At 39.0% G+C, this 13,412-nt stretch overlaps 2 protein-coding genes across 18 annotated transcripts in view; both read right to left on the minus strand.

Annotated features, from left to right (window-relative positions):
* Window positions 1–12,440, minus strand: part of Sap47 (Synapse-associated protein 47kD) — a 37,105-nt gene extending 24,665 nt beyond the window's left edge. For 7 of the 17 annotated variants that reach the window (XR_004304494.2, XM_015171919.3, XM_015171920.3 and 4 more), the window contains exons 1-2: window positions 12,082–12,216; window positions 11,226–11,867 (exon numbers count right to left, since the gene is read on the minus strand). Coding sequence is in view for 15 of the 17 variants with exons in the window: in XM_015171919.3 (XP_015027405.1) it covers window positions 11,226–11,437 (212 nt within the window). In the remaining 2 variants the exon portion in view is untranslated. The other 10 variants (XM_015171918.3, XM_015171916.3, XM_015171909.3 and 7 more) reach the window with 5 other exon arrangements.
* A 51-nt stretch (window positions 12,441–12,491) lies between these two features.
* On the minus strand, window positions 12,492–13,395 carry blp (mitochondrial import inner membrane translocase subunit Tim16). The gene is made up of 2 exons (XM_032437933.2): window positions 13,095–13,395; window positions 12,492–13,038 (listed from the first exon to the last, which is right to left on the minus strand). The coding sequence occupies exons 1-2, from the start codon at window positions 13,255–13,257 to the stop codon at window positions 12,782–12,784; spliced, it is 420 nt and encodes a 139-aa protein (XP_032293824.1). The 5' UTR covers window positions 13,258–13,395; the 3' UTR covers window positions 12,492–12,781.
* Window positions 13,396–13,412: the final 17 nt, after the last annotated feature.

Consider the following 13,412-nt stretch of genomic DNA (forward strand, 5'->3'; position numbering starts at 1 on the left):
TGAGGGTACAACAAGATTATTCCCGAGTTAAAATCTTCATACACAACTTGTAATTGCAGTCATTTTAATTGGATGACATGTTAGAGTTTAAATAAAAAGGTAAATCATTAATCTGTTAATAGAAACGGAACTATTAGCAATACAAAAAATACAAATTTATAGGCGCCCATTGTACTTGTATCAAAAGAAAAAGCGAAGAGTTGCCTACAATTAGAGGCAGCTTGTTGCATTTCATATGAACATCTTGTCAGTTTCTCTCTGAGAGTCAACATTTTTAGCCGCTCCTCAGGCGGTCAGAAATTTAGGATGTCAAACAGGAGCCGTGGGACGCATTTGCTTGGCAGCACAAATGGCAGTCATGTTCCACATAAGACGCCAGGAAGTGGCTCGAGACGGAAATTGTGTTGGCTCAGACACACGGTATATGGAATATATGAAGTTGCTTTTGCGGCGGTCTCCAACGTGCACAACCGCTGGAAGCTGCGACAGCTTTTTTTTTAGATAAGGGCAAAGGTCATGCTGGTTCTCCGTTTGGGTCTGGCGCACGGAGATGCCCGACAGCCTGAAAATGTAATAAGTTTGTTCAAAAATATCGACAAAGTTTTACAGTCTGATTATTGCCTGTCAAGTGCACAAACCAACAAGTCCGTAGAAGAGTTGCCACAAATAATTTAAGAGCTTATTGGATAAGTACTTATGGTTTCTGCGTACTTGAAGACAGGTAACAGCCTCAGGTGATTTGGCTGAGTCAAAGGCTACTGTACTTGGGCGCAACAGCTAAATTTATATCGCAATCATGTAAGCAAAATCTTTCAATCAATTGAGTTAACGCTGCATTTGACACTAGGCTAAAGTTAAAGTTTTTCTGACGAGTGAGGTAATATATGCCTTATTGGACTGTACCGCGTCTGAATTGACGGATTGCCCCGCTTCCTTCTCTTTACTTCTGCTCTCTTATCTATAAGAGCGAAACTTCGAAGACAAGATAAGGGCAGCATCTCTCCTGTTCGCAAAATGAAAGCGGGTATCCCCCAAGGCAGCCAATACACATAACATCTCCCTCTATCCTGGCAGAAGAGCCAAGTACCTTGGAATTGTATTGGACGAGAGGCTTAGCTTACGGACGCACATCGACAGCCTACATAAGATGGCCAATACCAACTGGTTACTTAATCCCAACAGTCCATTTCCACATCGCTGCAAACGGGCAGTTTACAACATAGTGGTTGCGCCGACTTTGATACAGACATTCCAAATCTTGGCCTTGCGCCGAATCAGTGGAACTGACTGTCAGAAGTTCTACCTTGCACAATGACCTCAACATGGAGACCATAGAAAGCGAACGCTTGTAGCGACACTGCAACTGGGTAACAAGAGACCACGTTGAGAGGTATGTCGTCAGAGAAGATCATTTAAGGACCTCGTTCAATTACGACAGAGGAGACGCCCCGGAGTCAACCTTCGTGACGATGCAGCCCTATTACAAAAAGCCGCTTTTGTCTCCGATTTTTACGGTTGGGTTTGGTTATGAAGATTATTCAATGCGAAGGTGAAGTTCCCCCAGTGCTGTCTGTTCATGTGGTAGGGTGATTGGTGTTCGGTGTCTTTTTTCCGTCGGCTTAGGACGACTGAAACGGACAGACCATCCTATGGTTGCACAGTTCCTGGAAAAACAGCTTACAGAAAGTCGTTTTCTCAAAAGAGCAGGAAAGTTACAAGGGAAGTGTTCACATTTTTCTGTCAGCTCTTTAATCACGCAACTGCAACAGAATTCTAGCTAAAGAATCTCTATCCTTTGTGCCATACTATCCATGATGCTGTGGGCCCTAAAGTAAAAAAGGTAATTATACTCGATGTGTCTATGCTGTGGGATAATATAAATACTAAATACTTGTGGTCTAGCACATTTGAGCTCTGAGATAGGCGTCCGTTAACTGAACATAAATATGGTTTTATATTTACTTTTCCGGAACCGAGGGTGTTAAAATAAAGCCAACCGTGTGCTGTGTAGGATGTATCCAGGAATCGACAGCCTAGACTTAACTTTTTCGTTTTCTTTTCCATCAAAGCTCGAGAATCAGCAAATGGCATAATTATATAGCAATTTATGGTCATTAAAAGTTATGCAACCCACAACCAAAAAGGTCGCCAAATTATTGAGAACATAACAATTAGATTAGACGAGCGGCAAGACAAAGGACAAAAGTGAAACTAAAGAAGCTGCGGTCCAAGACAATGCCAAAAGGTGGGCTACAAAGAAGAATTGCGTTGCGATAAGAAAAGACAAACAATATTAAATTGCAAATTGCGTGGGAGAGCAGCAAGAAGAATGTTCCGGCATAGCCACAAGGTGTCGTCCTGGTCTTCAGACTGCCTGTTGTTGACAGAATTAATTGCGCACGTTAGCGCAGAGCGCGCCAAACAAAATTAAATTGCAAAACGACGTGCCGACGGCACCAGCAACGTCAGCCGGAACAGGAGAAGCAGTAGCAGTAGCAACAGCCACGGCAGCAGGAAAAACAGTAACGCCATTGAGTTTGGTCGTGGCTGCCGCAGGCGCCTAAGACCAAAATTGAGTTAGGCGCTGTTTTTCATTCCAACTATAAGTACATTTGCCGAGCCAATAGACGATGCGCAGTTGTGGCCACGGAATTGCTAGAAACAATGGCTGTCAAAGGGTTTGTAACTAGCAAATTGCGTATACGCCGCGTTGATGCTGTCATTTTTAGAACCAGAACCCATTGAGCTAGAGGTTTGATATCGCATCGCGCGTAGATCGAATTTATTTCAAATAGATTTCCATATTGTTGATCATATTTCGCAACCTATAAAGCTACATGTACCAATTTTAGTATGTGGCTTCTTGTATTGTGTACACAAGTCCAGAATATTTCAGTTCTATGTTCCCTCTAAATTGTGAAACTTGCACGTTGAGGTACAGAATGGGACTTTGGTATCGACGCATATTAACACGCCGTATACTGCCCAAGAAACTTTATAAAGACGGGACAAAAAACACCGAATTTATTTAAGAACGTGTGAGTGTGTATGTACATATGTAGTTAACATATGTTTTTAATGGCAGGTCAGCGCTCGGTTAGTTTAAGATTTTTATGATTTTAGATTTGAAAGCTTTAAAATATGGGTTTTATTTCGAAATGAAGCATAATAGAAGGACGTTTATTTGGTCATGGCTTGTTCTGAAATGAATTTGGAATAAGTGCTTATTCACTTTTTAAATTTAATGCCATGCTCTACTAAGCCTGATTTGAAACTTGTTCCCCCTTTTAAAATTGGCTGGGAATAGCTGAAATGACCAACGTTTACGCTTTGGGCGGTGTGTTTTACACTCGAAATCACCTTTTTATGCCAACGTCGCACACACACAACACATGCACACACAACACATGCACATATGAGCAGCATCCTTCAGCATCCATTAATGTTATGCAAATAGAAGCAAGAGCAGCCGAAACCCAACCAAGCCCCAACCATCGGTATTAACCCGGGGCTGCGAATAATTTCAAAATTTCAGTAAGTGCGCCTCTTATCAAACCCATTTTGGCGTTTTATAGAGCGTGCGAGTTTTATGTTAATTTTTCGAGTATTCCGTTTGGCTGACTTGTCATAGATGGCGCAGAGAATGATGGGGATACGGTTTGCTAGATTATTTTCTGACTAAATTTTCATAACAATGATTGACATTATTATACCCTGTACCCATTCAATTGGTTCAATTGTTTCTTGCCATATTTGAATACCATCCTTAAGACCTAGCAACTTGAATGAAATCGAAGATTTGACATCCAAAATGCGGCACTGAGGTTTTTGTGTGTGTGTAGCTGATTACAGGGTATCTCCAGTCCGAGAATACCGACTAAAGAGCTCTCACTTGCTTAGTACAACAGCAAAAAGGGAACATTATATGCTGGGGGTTTATTACGACAAGCGGAACTGCATAGTTGAATAAACAAAATAGATATGAGAAATTAGGCATTGTTTGCTTTATATATGTACATAACATCGAAATTAACATATCTGTTGAAACATTACGCAACCTTCTACGTTTCAATAAATAAAAGTTTTAAGCGGGTATTTTGACGAGCATGTTACGCAAGCTGGAACAAATATATATGCTAATTTAAGGCAATAACTAGCATTGCACAAATATTATTTGTACTAAGCAGTATTTAAGGTATTTAAAAGGTTAAGCCTAAAAACTTTAACTATAATTTAAACCGAATGATTAAATGCCTTTAACACAGAGCAGATTTCTATTGATAGATAGTTTTAGTTACGAGCTAAAAGTTCTGGATTTCCGGCGTCCTTAACCAAACAATTATTACATTTTGTAAAGAATTAACTTTGGCATCGATATTCAAAGTTAGTCAGAGAGTTTTACTAGATAAATTAAAATGACAAGCTATCGTAATGTATATATTATTAAACTGTAAGTGCAGCAAATTGTAATTCATGAATTTATTTTATGCAACATAAATAGAATTTGTATTATTAGTACTTTTGTGTAATATTCCTTGAGCATTGTGTTAGACAACTTGTCTTGCCGAATTTTATTTTGTTCTGCAACGTCTCAACTTTCAACGTTGATAAAATGTCGCGTTTTGCGCAAAATAAAACACGTAGCAATTTTACGATACGGCGTAATTTGCTACTTTGTATCATTTTGGCCGCCAGGAGAAAAGTGGAAGTGGCTTTATGTGCGTGCGTGCATTGTCTCAACACCCACAAACTCACAAACTGGCTCGTTTTCACTTTCACATTATTTGTTGGCATTACTTTGGCTGTCGCTTCCGCCGTGCGTTAATATTTCTGCCAAGATACGCCTCGTCTTGGTCCCTGCTCGGCTGTATTATTCTTTCTCTGGCTGCCAACTACTTCTAGTTACATTCACATATGAAAAGCTTAACTTTTGCCAGTTTTTCCGTTTCCTGTGCTCGACGCCACTTCCGTGCACTTTGCCCTTTGTGCCGCTTACACATTTATCTTTATTTTGCTAGGCATAATGACGACGGGAATATGTTAGCATATGTTTTGCCAGCATCGTCCATATGCTCAGAAAACAACACACTTTGAATAGTTTTTCAAATTGATTCACTTAAAATTATTTGTAATCATACTCTATACTATTTCGGTTCGATTTGTAAGCCAGCTATTCAATAAAAGTATTAGTTGTATCAAATATCGTTTGCTTCGTGGCTGATGGTCTTAATATAAAAAGTAAAAAATTGGGTAATTATTTGTCTCCATATCAAACGAAAAAGAAGCGCCCAATTAAGGGCACAGAAGCTAAATATATAGTATATCAATTTAATTATGTCTGAATGAAAGTTACGTTATAACAAGAGAGAGAATGATAAATAAATTGCATTAATATGTTGGCCACAACATCATTTACTTGTTACATATTTTCAAAGCTGCTTCACAGCGGGTTTCAAAATAATAAATACAATTTATTGTGACAGTCCAGTTGTCAGAAAGACAAACTGAAGGGGATTCATTTAGAATTCCAATTATTTTATTTGGGAAATTTCAATATATTTTTGCAACACACTTGAGTTTTTGCTCTAAATTTTATATAAACACCTGAAAAATGTGATGTATGTGGAAAATAGAAATAGAAATCAACCAAAATGGTTATTTGGCTTTCAGTTATGTTTCAAAGTGTGCCTGATGTAAGGGTATCTGCTGGCAAAGCAAAATCGATATAGCTACTACAGTTTTTTTTGCGTGTGCCATAAAAACAGCTGCCAAAAGCTGGCAAAATAAGGCTGTAATTGGCCGCCAATTGATAAAAACTAGGCTAACTGCTTCACGGCAAACTGTGTCTATTAAATTCAAACAATAAAATTGATTGGACTTTGGTTTGACCATTGCGCATCTGGGCAATCGGGTGAAGGATAAGTGTATCGATATTGCGAGCGAATTGACAGCAATGCAGTGCATACAAATTTGAGAGCAGACTTTCAATCAATTGGTATTAATTTGAACTTTTAATTCTACAGTTTTCTACAATAAAATATACAACATATCTATTTTCGCACAAGGCACTAGCTTGTAATACAGAGGCCGCAAAGGGTTTAAAACCCAATTCCCCCCAATACTATAAACGTTTCGTTTTTTGCGTCCTAGTCCCGACAGGTCTCTTATGCTGCCATATATTTGTGGAGCTTGGAACAGTCGAAAAAAGTACAATAAAAATCATAAAACCTATTTACCATTAAATTGTGTGGCCAAAATCGAAATCAATAATTACGCTGCATACTTTCAGGCGGCTTCTAACTTGCATAAAACTGCACAGGAAATAAATGCATAATTTATTGGAAAGTGACACAAAAACAAAATTTTCCTCCCACTCCACCTTGAAATTCAAAATAAGTCTCCTAAGGAGGACACGTCAATTGACTTAAATGCCAAATGGCGGAGACGTCTTTAGCGCCCACGCCTATATGCGATAGCGATGCCCGTGTCTGTGTCTGCGTCCAATGTCCTGCAACGTTCTGCTTGGCATACAATTTTAATATCGTCCTTAAATTTAAATAGCCTCAGGTTGTCGGTGGCCTTTGCGTTTGATTTGGAAGCATTTCAATTCAGCACAGCATTTTATTTTTATTTCTTTGCCAACTGTTGGACGGGCGCTCGAGGATAAAACTTTGCCTTTGCTCTATTTATTTATTTATATTTATTTTAAGGCCATCGCTTTGATTCGATTGTACTGCCGTGTGTTCGCAGCCCCAACTGCAGCTGGTGGTCAAAAGGCTGCTTTACTACTCCTACGCTCGCTTTACAACACTAACGACTAGCGCAAAAATGTAGGCTACGAAAAGTGCATGCAAACCTTGAAGTCGTCGACGGATTAAAATACATATTTGTTTATTTTTATAGTACCCGACGACAAGTAAATGTATGCAAGGTACATAAGAGCATATTAAATGAATAGCTATTAAGCATTTGTCGCTCATATTTTAGCGTTAGAATTGAATGTCTTACGGATTATTACATACACCAAATACCTAGGCGTCTACAGCGAACTATAATTCGCGACTTGGAAATCATCCAAATTGGAGGAGTCCGAATGCGAAGGAGATTGTAGGATTGGAGGTCCCTCATCATTCTATAATATAATCACCCTATCTTTGTACATTTTTAATTTAGACTTAAGAGTAGAATGTAAATTGTAAATCTCCATATATAAAATCAATCAAAAAAAATCAACGCACAGCTCAAACCGTCAGAACAAGGAAGCTGACATTTTAACTGCCGTTACCTCATGTGATGTAGGTGCACGTTAAGATGGGGTTATTTATATGATACAATTGTGTTCATGCCCGAGCTAGCCTATTCTGAATATCCCATAACATTGTGTGTGGAATGAATGTGGGATAAAAGTGTACACAATCCGAAACAATTTTAAATCGAAGCAATGCAAATATTTGCAACTTTCGAATTCATGTTAATCCATGTCCATGTTTTTTGCTGAGGCAATCAAAACATTTCAAGACTTTGCATACACGATGTACATATATTAATAAATTCATACGAAGCTGTGACAAAGAGAATTAACATACATAGAATACTTCAGGGCTAGCTGTTCGTCCTGCTTATTTGCGGAGCAATTTGAGCGCAAGTTCTGTTTTCATTGTTTTTGGCATCATTTATAAATACGCAGGCAGCATTCGCTGTGGAAACAACAACAACAAATGCAAGGGCATTCTCACACACACAAGCAGAGACACTCGCAGTCACAGAAAGCAACTGCAAATAGTGAAAATGTCCTTGAAATCGCGCAAATGGCAAAGCTAACATCGTTTGGCCCTGGCGACGCACAAACAGGTGAAGGCTGTGCAGGACGAAAACGGGGCCAAATTCTTTTTTACTCCATTTCGTAGAAATACAGAGAATATTTCTGAGCTTGTTTAAAGTTGTAGATAACTACAAAAGTAATGATCTGACATCTGTTAGCAACAATTTTCTTTCCTAAGCATGGACTCAAAAAAATGCATTCATAAAAAAATATATATATTTATATTTGTTCCTCTTGAGACGAAATTAGTTTCAAAATGTAAGTTTTTGGAAAATATTTTCGGAAAACTTTAAAAATGTAGCATTGTACAAGATATATTAATATTAATTTTTAATGCTTTTTGAATGCGGGCTCTTTCTGTTTATTTTCTAAATATTAACCATGCAAATAGCTTTATTTATTTATTGAATAAGTTACTTACTCTAAAATGAAACATAATATATTTTGTATTTTAAAAAAACGGGGAGGCGATAGAAAAGTCACTGCTATATATTTCTGAAGAAAAAGACTGGAATGTAAATTAATGCTACTTATGAATGCGTTTCTTATGATTCAGGCCTAGACAATATAGAATATAGAATAATGTGTTGTTAGGCCCAAATACATAACGTTAATATTTTCGGGCTTACATTTGTCAGTTTAATGAGCAACATTTATGCATGGCAGGCAAAATTAAATAAATTAATTCAACGAAAATTATAGAGATTTAACGTTGATTGCCGTTTTCTGGAGAAGGCGCTTGATTCACTAATGCCAAGCCACGTTAACGGAATGCACAATTATTAAATAGGCTGGCAAAAGGAAAACAACAACGGCTCTGAGCAGCAGAGGGCGACGATAGCGTCCTCTGTTCCTCTATTGGTGTGGGCATATCACATGTGCACATTTGGTTGTTTTGCAGACGCAACAGAGCAAGAGAGAGAGAGAGAGAGAGGGAGAGCGACCCAATCACTAACTCCTCTCTCGCTCTATCCCGCTCTGGGGGTGCCGCCGCTCTCTCTTTGGTATCGATCTGTGAAACATGCAAAAGTCAACTGGAAACTGGAAAACAACCACCAGAATCCTGTTCTGCTGCGGTTTTGCTCAGTATGGAGCAAATATCTCTGACATTGATGACAGCCTTTTTCTTTTTTGCGACTACACTGGCCAAAAAGACCGAGTGGAAATGGCAACAGCAGCAACGTGCGTGTGGGTGGAACTAAGTATGACTCAACATTTTGTGGTTATGCATGTGTACATTGACACACGTGCAATGTTTGGGTAGCGAAACAAAAGCGGAAACGGATACGATGCCCGCGACACTCGCCCAACTTGTCAATGCCAGTTGACTGAGAATGGCAACAACAACAACAGGCAATAACCGAGTTGGGTACAGGCAAGAGGAGCACTTCAAAGTCTGGCAGCAGCTGTTGGCAGCTGGCAAAGGCTGCTGGCAGAACGTGCACTGAATTGACTACACACACACACACACACACACAAACACAATTAAATATTAATGTGCTAAATTAGGTGAAAAATGGCATTTGATGTTGAGCATTGTCGACAGGCGTGTCGGGAAATTCATTGCGTTGTGCAAAAACCTCCAATCGGTTGACTGTCGATTGCGTGTAGGATTAGGTAGCAACTTGTGGCATTAAGATGCCGTCAGTTGGGCTTAAGTTGTCTTTTCTTATATAAAATTAATTAAAAACAAGTAAAAGCGCTTCAGTCGGGAGTGCCCAACTGAACAGAGCTTCGAACTCTCTTCTGTACATATTTATTCACACAATAAAAAAAAGAACACAGTAGCCTCAAGAAAACACTTTATGGAGAGAGTGTGTTCCTCTTCCTCAGCCCAATTCTAAGTGCAATGATAAAGAACTACTCAATGAAATTTAAAGTGCATATAAATGCCATGGAAAATAGTTATTTTTTAGTAAATATGCCTATTTACTATTTCGTGCGGAAACGAAGGGTCTCTTCCGAATAGTGAAAAACCCGGTGCCCTAGATAATTAATTCTTATTAGTTCCGGGATATAACAAATACAGGTAGAGATAATCATAATTAAAAATATAAAATAATAGTGCTCTAGAAGGACGCAAGTTTCATTTTAAAAGTCTGCAGCTCTCATATTCTCGAATACAGTTTTGTTACCAATTTACTATTTTCAATGTATTTAGGCCGAAATAATATATATAATTCATATAAGGTTCGAGAAGGTTTATCAATATAAATTCATTCTTAATCAACTGGTAAGTGGATTTCGGTTAATATGTTTTTGACTACAATTAATCAATACAAAAGAAACATATAAACATACAAATATATATGTATAAAAACAGACTGAACGATGCAAGTCTAATACCTTATACTAATGGGAAGAATGAATCTTTTGACGACTTTTCTTAAATAAGAAAAATCTATAAATTCTTATTTTTTTAAAATAAATAGAAACAGTTTGGATTTACGTTCTTGAACTTTTGAACTTTATGAAAATAAGTTTATTGCGTATTTTTTATTCTTTGAATAAAGTTTTGAATTAGGGCTTAAAAAACATTTTCTTTAGTCGGATTCTATACTTGACCTCCATACATTTATGTTCAATTCTACAAATCCACAAGTAATATAAACATGTTGAAATAAAGTTGAATTACACTTATTGCTAAGCCATTGGCTTATGCAATTCATAGGAAACTGCAAAATTGGAATAATTTAGTTGCAAGCGTAATATGCAAATAAATGTTGATGAACACAAAATATTTTGCTTCGAAACTGAATGCTTTGATTGCATCGAAAATGTCGATTCAAGTTTTGACGAATTAAAGTTTCTCCAAAATAGAGTTTCCGAGCAATCACTGAAGACCGTAAAAGATTATGAAAACAAAAATATGTATCCCTTTTCAAGACATAATTTGTTCGATTCTTAGATCATTTTAAAAGGGCATCATATGAATAATATAGTATTTTAAACTGCAGAACCAATTGGCGTTTAGAGCCATCAAATTTGTGGGAACAAACAATAAATCAGCTTTTTGCGCCAAATGCTATGTATTACAAATTGATCAGCTATTTGCTTGCAGTCACGAAACGAGAGTCAAATCCAGACACCAAATCCAAACGTGGCGAAGCAAGAGGAAGCTAAGTGGTGCGGGGAGTAGCAAAGGTACAAATTGCAAGGTCAAATTAGCACGCCATTAAACTTTCGGAGCCGCCCGTGGGTCTATGCAGTGGCACAGAGCACGAAGCGTTTCGAAAGGTATAATGCCAATGGGTTATGTATGTGCCGCCGGCAGATAACAGATATTGGCATTGGATGGCAGCTGGCAAGAGATAAACACACACACGCAGAACGCTTATCGGTCATAAAAAGAATGCGAGAGATAAATGCGACAATCTAGGCGATGGAAATATAGTTGACTTACCTTTTGGCACCCTCATCGCCTTCGAGTCCCTGCTCGCCGCTGGCAGCGGCTGCAGCTTCTTGTTCCGCTGAGGCGGCCACCACCTCGGCTGAAGATGTGGTTGCAGCGCCACCGGCAGCATCGGCTGTGGGCACGGGCACATCCTCATCGCCAGCGCCGCCCTTGACTGCGCCCACCAGCGAGGTGAATTGATTTGTTAGACCCGAAAACATGTTTCGCTTCTTTGTTGTGTTGTGTTTTGTGTGCTTTTTGCCTGCGTACGCTCTAAAGGATTAGCCTGGCGTCGTCGTGTACACACAATACGATTGCCACACGAAGCCGATGCCGACGAAAAAAACTGAGAAGGCAGAAACGTGCAAACGTGCACAAAGCGGGCGCTTGCTTGTGGGGTGTTGTTACTTTCTGGTCGCTCTCTATTTCTCTTCTCGCTTCCTCTCTGGCTGCCACTCGCTTGCTTCAATTGACTCTCTTGTCGTGTGCTGCAAACGTCGCTGCTGTTTCCCCTTCTTTCGCTTGACTTTTATTACACTTGGCAGAAATTTTGTAATAGGTTTTTCTTTTGCATCAATGTAGTTTCACTTTCAACTGGTAAGTTATGTAAATTTGTTTTGCTTTTTTTTTACAGTTAATTATGTTAGCACGCTGTAAAATGAAAAACAATAAAAATTAACTGCAGGGCAAGTTAAACAATTGCCAGAGGCGAGGAAAATCAATAAATAGGCAAATAAATGAAACTATTTAAGTACACTGCGGTTAACTGTCAAAATTGTTATTGGCACTTTGAAAATGTCGCGCTAAATCGATATTTGTTCACGCCTCCGACTTTATAATTTAATAACGTAACGTAGTAAATTACCACTTCAGAAAGTTTCTTTTTTCTGTTTTTTTTTTTTTTTTTTTTTTTTTGTCTGTTGTCTGCCTGGTTAAACGAGCGAAACTGGAATTTTCGGCTGCCTGTGTCGAAGGTCCTCTGAAAACTGACTGAGCAGCGGAATTTTCTTTTCTCAAATACCGTTGTCTGGTGTGTGCTCTCTCGTCAGTCGGAGCCCCAAGAACGATGCTTTGGATGTTACCTCCACTGGTGGAAAGCAGTTGCCGTTGACTTTGCTGGTGGTTGATTGCAGCGTTTGCTTTGTGCTGGAATTTCTGTGTATTTTCGCGCATGTGCCAGCTGTTTTGCGTCCTTAGTGCTACTTGGGTTGCGCAAATAAAGCGAACACAATTTTGACACGTCTTATTGTACACAAAACAAAATAAACACGTATATTTAATAACAACGTAGCATTTAATTTGGATCTTGTCTTTGTATGCCTTCCAGTGCTGCCAAGCATCAGCTGTTCGGCGCAGTTAACTTTGAGGTAGCAACAAGACAGGGCTGTTATACACCAAACAGCTGATTCTTGTCAATATTAAAAACATTGTTATAATGTGCTAAATGGTTGTTTGTATCTATTTACAGGCAACAAAAACAAAACGTCGCATTTCTACTTAGAATCTAGTTTAATCAATGTAAAACTAAAGCTAATTCTTTCGGAGGTAGAAAGCAAATACGTTTCTTAACGTCTCTGCCTAGCTCTGCTTTGGGGCGCTTCTTCTGCTTGTTGCTCGTGTTTCGAGTTTTGATGCTGCTCCTGTGCTTTTAACTCCTGATCCAGACGCTCCTTGGCACGGAAGACTTTGGATTGCAGATAAAATGAGCCGCCTTTTGCACGATCATTGACGTTAAATAGATGCTCATAGTTTTTGACAATGGAATCCACGCTCTTGAGGTCCTCAACGTTTAAAATTTGCTTGGCCTCCTCGAGGGTCATACCTGAATACAACAACGTTATTGCTGATAACGGCTATTTTAAAAACATCTTCACATACCCGTACGAAGGTTCGACTCGGCACTCTGATCCCCTTGCCTACCGCCACCGGCACGCTTGGCAGCCTCCTGCGATGCGGCTATTTCTTGCTTCAATGCCTTGGCAAAAGCGCGTCCGATTGCCTGACCACCCAGCACAATGATTTGAGCAATGTATTTTGCCATGTCTGCTACGGTTACACTAGTTTGTCGTCAAATCTCGCAAGTGAATTTAGCTCTACACTAATGAGCAAGTTTAAACAAATCTACGTGCTTGTCATTATACAACGTACCTAACCTCCAACTAGACTCGGCATGCATAGCAAGCTTAATCAGCTGTA

Source organism: Drosophila virilis, chromosome 2 (genome assembly GCF_030788295.1).
Source record: "Drosophila virilis strain 15010-1051.87 chromosome 2, Dvir_AGI_RSII-ME, whole genome shotgun sequence".
NCBI classification, from domain to species: domain Eukaryota; kingdom Metazoa; phylum Arthropoda; class Insecta; order Diptera; family Drosophilidae; genus Drosophila; species Drosophila virilis.